The following is a 5,485-nucleotide window of genomic DNA, read 5'->3' on the forward strand; positions in this document are numbered from 1 at the left end:
CGTTCGTCAAATATTTGCAACCTGTAAGTAGTATGAGAAGGGGTGAGATGCAATTCTTTATAAAGATCGCCCCAATTTAAAATGTGGGTGGTATTGTGATTTTTGCACGAGATTGTTATTTTATCATTTTTCGCCATCTTTATTCAAACCGCCACTTACATCTGATATTGATCAAGCCAAGACGTGGTTCGTTGTCGGGGTGAAAGAAAAATCGTTCCTGTCGGTCGTAAAAAATTTATTTATCGACTATTTACAACAATTCTAACTTATCGTAGAAAACTTAACATTTAAATAACACTCTTATCAAGTAAAAAAAAGTAAAATTTACTTTTCTGTTTTTATTTTACAAAAACTGGTAACTTACTAATGCAACTACAACTGCAGAAAACACGCTAGTTATGAATGATGCACTGCTCTTTACCCCCGACGAATTATTATTATTATTATTATTACTATTACGATTAAGGGTGGTATTTTTGGCCGATGCCATTTGTTCAGCCGTGTGTTCAGGTGTGTGATGTGCGTATCTTTTGTTTCGTTGAGGAACTAATTTTAATTTCGTGACCCCGGCATCACCGGTCCGGGGTGTTTCTAAACCCCTGTTCAAAGTTGCCTGTTGTGTTTTTGCGCCGAACGAATTAATTATTTTGGGGTCCAAAGGTGGTAGATCGCCTTTGAATGGGGCAAATTGAGGCCCAGACCTGAGAAGTTCGGCAGCTTTCGGATGTTTCGCCGATTTTAAAACTGTTTGTCCATTATCCACCCCTACGCTTGTCAGTGTTGAACCATGTATTTTTTTGCCGTCATAAGTGATAAAAATTGAGGAGGAGCGGTCGTCCGATCCCGGTCTCTTCCTTTCCCCATTGGGGGGTAAGTAATATGTTTTCGAGTTATCTGCCGATTGTGGCATGTTATCTTCGTAGGGAAGATATTGACCTAAGTTACTTTTTTGTCGTTTTTTCCTCACTTCAAAGGGTTTTACATTGCTTAAGCTATCGTCGTATCTGTGGTTTAAGAAGCTTTTGTGGGTCAAATTGGCAACGGACGAAGCTGGTATATCGAGGAATCCGATTTCTGATTCGTTTTCTATTTCTGGACCTTTAATGTCAGTTATAGTTTTAGTCCTTTCCGTCATGATCGGCATAAATCCTCTTTCGAAAACAATCGAACGGGGGTTGAACCCCGTGTTGACGGCGAACTCCAGGGTGGTAGTGTTCGGTTCTGATACACTCGTAGGAATGAAACGAACGTATTTGTTAACAGATTCTTCAGCTGATGGAGTCTCAGTGGTTTTGCGTAACGATTCCTGCAGTTTTGAGTATTTTGATAATAGGATGTCGTCAATCATTTTTTCGGTGGATGGCTGAATTGGTGATAATTCCACGGCAGGTTCCTTCGCCTTAGTCATGAATAGCGTGAGTTCTCTTTCAGGTTTTGATTTACTTCGTGGGAAATTCATGTTAGAGGGGATTGGCCTTTTGTGTATTTTAAGAACTGGCCTTTTGCTAATAGTGTTTTGCCTTTGCTCGGACATTAGCATGTCCTTTGGATGTTTGATGACCTTTTTCACTACGTGTGACCTTTTCCTGTATTGAGAGCCGCCCTTCGGCCTGCTTATTAAATGCAGTCGATTTTTCGAAGGAATCGAATAATATGGTTTCGTCATTGCCGGGTGCTGCCTGCTGCGTGAATTATTATTTGCTAGTATGTCTAATTTAAAATGAGATTTGTTATATCTAACGGGCGGATTTGCGGACTCCATGGAAGGAGTGGGTCTGGGAGACATACGATTAGGGATTTCGAAAGCTGCGTAAAAAAGAGGTTTGGTGATGATTTCGCTATTCAATGTATTTGCATGAGATACGTACATTGGCTGAGTTTGGGTTGTATCGAAAAGGGGTTGAGATTCTTCTGTAATATTTTTGTGATTATCAAGAGCGTAGTTCTTTTTCCTGTAGGATTCGATTTTAGATCCGGTCGGTAATTTGACCACGGTTGCCACCCTGTAAGAAGCATCTGTTTCTAAATCGTCTTCCCCGGCTTCTTTGAAACCTGGCGGTGGAGGAAGTACGGCCGGATGAAACTCACTCCCTTGAGATAATTCATCACATGAGTCTAAGACGTTTATTTTCCATCCCAGGTACCTGTGGGAGAAGCACTAAAAACAGAAGGAATTATTTCCGCTTCAGTGGTCGCTTACGTCCTAGTTTTATGCTTAACGATATTAATAAAATATCTAATAATTACCTGGTAATAAACGGTATCGGGAGTCATTTTTGTCGGGGTCCATTGGACGAAGCCTGGTTCGCCTTGTTCACATTTAAGTTCGAGATTCCGTTGGAACGCACCGAAAGATGGATAATCGTCAGAATCCAGATCGCCCTTGTATGTCCAATGACATAGCCTTCCAGTTCCGGTCGGTATAACCGTTCCATTGTCTAACTGAGCTGCTCCAGCGAAAATATGTACCGTCTGTAACAAAATAGAAGTATCGGTTTTTAAGACTTCCTTCGAGTTTGCATGGTACACTGTACCTTTCGTTCCTCTGCAGTTTTGTAAGCATACCCTCCTATAGGATCGTCAGTAATGTAGAAGGGATGATATTTGGCATTAAAGTTTTCATCATCACCTCCCTCTGTCACGAAAGTGTACGTTTTCCCTCTGACGACGTTAATTTCTGGAATCAGGAGACCGTTGATGTACCATGCGATACCCCAACCAACGTGACCTGTTAAGAGAAAATTGCAATAGAATATGGTTGTTAGTAAAATAACTTGACTAATAATTCACCAGTTATTGCTGAGTATCCTTTCCTGCCTCCTGCTGGTCCCATTTGAGCGTAGAAAACACCATCTTCCGGTTCGTAACACTGAATTTGTGGAATGGTCCATGGGACAATTTTCTCTAAAGATACTGGAGCAGGTGTCGGTATGGACCGTTGTTGAACTTCACTTACATTTTCTCTTTCTACGTTTTCATTCCTTGCTCTGTTTCTTCCTTCGTGTCTTTCACCATTGTTTCTTCTTCTGTTTTGTCTGGATCTTATAGGTGGTTGATTGGTTGAACTTTCTAGTTCAACTGTTGGATTTATTGTTTGTTTCGATCTCGTAGAAGGCGCAGGGTTGATCCTTTCTACGTCCTGGTTAACGGCTTGCGCTTCTGGCTGTGCCGGTAGTTGGTTACCGTTGTTAACAACACGTCTTCTTGCTTCACCACGTCTTCTTTGATTTTTTCTTGTAACTGGTTGGGCTGTTGTTGTCTCAGGTATTTGATATTCGGTGGTCTTTGGAGGTTCTTCATAAACCCTCTGCTGTTGCTGTTGCTGCTGTTGTTGTATTTGTTGTTGTTGTTGTTGTTGATGATGGGGTTCACTTCTTTGGCGGGAATGTTCTTTCGGTTTTCTTCTTGCAGCAGAGCGTGATTGTTCGCTTTCAGGATTAGGACAGTTCCACTTTGGTGGTCTCCCAAAATCGATGAAATGATTACCCTTTGCGTACTTGCTGTGGTATGACACGAGGTTTCGGGAGTCTAAAGGACCTATGGCCCAGATGATGGGTTGGGACTGGTTGGTATAGATTGCACGATCGAATCGATCATGGGGATGAAGGGTTCTTTGGTAAGTTACGATGGAATAGCCGTTTACCAATGCTGCATTCAAGACTCTGACGGTATCGGTTCCATCCTGTTGATAATTGGGTCAAAAAAAGGAAATATATTGATGTTTTTATCGATTTACCTGTAGTAATTGATCAGGACATGATCCCGTGTACCCTGCACATTGCGATTTGTCTCCAAGGTAATAGTCGTCAGCGTATCCCTTGAACGTTTCTTTGTTGACCCACGCCACCACCACGTCTCCCCCTATCATAATACTGGCATGGTCTTCTCCAGAAAGACCAAAAGACATGTACTCTCCGTCTTCTGCAAATCATAATCGCTCTCATTATCTCTTAGTAATAATCTTTTTTTCGGTAACTTTAAAAACGAATGAAAGGTTTATACTTTTTCTTGTCTTCTTCTTTCGTGTTTGCTAATCACCCACAGTAAATTAGCGTTACTAAGTGAAGGAGAGCCGGTTGAAATATAAAATTTTCATTAGATCCGCTTAATTTTAAGCAGAACGTAAGATTGCATCGTTAATAATAAATTTGCATTTACATCGGTCGCCTTTCAAAAAGTTTGTTGATTTTAATAAACCATGTCTTTCAACCATGAATATTTAAAAACATTAGATGCGGCAATTTTTTAAAGATATATTTCCTTTGAATTAATTAAAAATTATATCTACTATATTTTTACGGGAAATATCATATTTTATACTTCGTTTTTACGTCTAAATTTCTAAATGTATCGTAAATTTCTGAACCCTTCCTGCTTGGTCCTTTAGAAAGAGTGGAGAAAGCAGGTACTTAAAGTGTTTACAAATTGTATTTAAAGACATATTTCATTTCATATTCTGTGAAAGTTGCAAGCAATTAAAAGGGTCGGAAAACGACTTCAAGGTTTTCAATTACTATTTATTCACCTGAGGAAAATTTTAATTCATCGGCTCTGCGTTTAATTCGCATACTAATTAACCTGTTGGCATTTTAATTAATTTTTCGATAACGCGTTATTTTTGCAGTTTGTTTTTACTTTATTTATTTTACTTTTTATTCACTTTCGTCGTGGGACACAAACCGCAGGTCGTGGCTCTAATTAGCGACCGCCATTATCACTTTACATAACAAAATGATGCAAATTAGCTTTTAACGCTTCCACAAAGTGCACTAATTAGCGTTAAGACAAAAGAGGTTCAAATTCGTTTCTAATTGCACAAAGGTTGAGTTCTGTAATTGGTCGAGACAAAATTTTATGCTACAAATTCTGATTTCTAGACCTAGTAATTTCACGTTTTAATTAAATTCCAATAAATGCCAATGGTACTTGATGCTTTAATATTCCAATCGTTTCGTTATTGATTAATAAAGCACAATTAAAATTATTTGAGGGCTTAGTTATGTTGTGAGAGATTAATTTTCATGCACAGTAAAGTTCGCTTATAATAACTCCGCATATAATCACAATAACAGCTGAATAATTTGGTATTTATTTCGAATAATTCTGGCTAATGTGACCAGCCGTTTAAGGTAACATTCTGGATAAATAAATCTGCCAACTGTGACAAATTGCATTGACAAATATCAATGATAAATAGAAAATCCGTGTATTTAAATTTTATGTGTTGTCGTTTTATGTCTGCTTTTTATGACATCCGCTTACTACGTACATGATTGATATTTCAATTCGACGTAATCATCAGCGAACTTCACTGTGTTTTACTAGTACAAAGGAACGATTATTTGGTAATAATTGCATAGAAACGTACCCAATTTCGCCACAAGTTGTAAAACGATACTTTCACCTGCAACGGCCCAGCGTACTTCGAATGCTCTTTCGTCCAAGAGGATTTCGCAGTTAAGTTTACTCTTAAAAATAAAGATAG

General features: G+C 38.9%; 1 protein-coding gene across 1 annotated transcript; it reads right to left on the reverse strand.

Moving 5' to 3' along the window:
* Positions 1-218: 218 nt before the first annotated feature.
* LOC108743722 lies at positions 219-5,452 on the reverse strand. Its single transcript, XM_018479312.1, has 7 exons — positions 5,369-5,452; positions 3,737-3,921; positions 2,791-3,682; positions 2,535-2,728; positions 2,248-2,472; positions 1,869-2,158; positions 219-1,679 (listed from the first exon to the last, which is right to left on the reverse strand). Exons 2-7 carry the CDS (start codon positions 3,905-3,907, stop codon positions 344-346), a joined length of 3,108 nt encoding a protein of 1,035 aa, XP_018334814.1. The 5' UTR covers positions 3,908-3,921; positions 5,369-5,452; the 3' UTR covers positions 219-343.
* Between the last annotated feature and the right edge of the window lie 33 nt (positions 5,453-5,485).

Source organism: Agrilus planipennis, unplaced genomic scaffold (assembly GCF_000699045.2).
Source record: "Agrilus planipennis isolate EAB-ADULT unplaced genomic scaffold, Apla_2.0 scaffold1021, whole genome shotgun sequence".
Classification (NCBI taxonomy): Eukaryota; Metazoa; Arthropoda; class Insecta; order Coleoptera; family Buprestidae; genus Agrilus; species Agrilus planipennis.

Excerpts from the sequence above, each read along its gene's own strand:
- LOC108743722 (XM_018479312.1), bottom strand. The coding sequence starts at position 3,907 with ATGTCTTTTGGTCTTTCTGGAGAAGACCATGCCAGTATTATGATAGGG. Across the intron at positions 3,683-3,736 it reads GTCCTGATCAATTACTACAG|GATGGAACCGATACCGTCAG; the intron begins GTAAATCGATAA and ends AATTATCAACAG. Across the intron at positions 2,729-2,790 it reads AGGATACTCAGCAATAACTG|GTCACGTTGGTTGGGGTATC; the intron begins GTGAATTATTAG and ends TTCTCTTAACAG.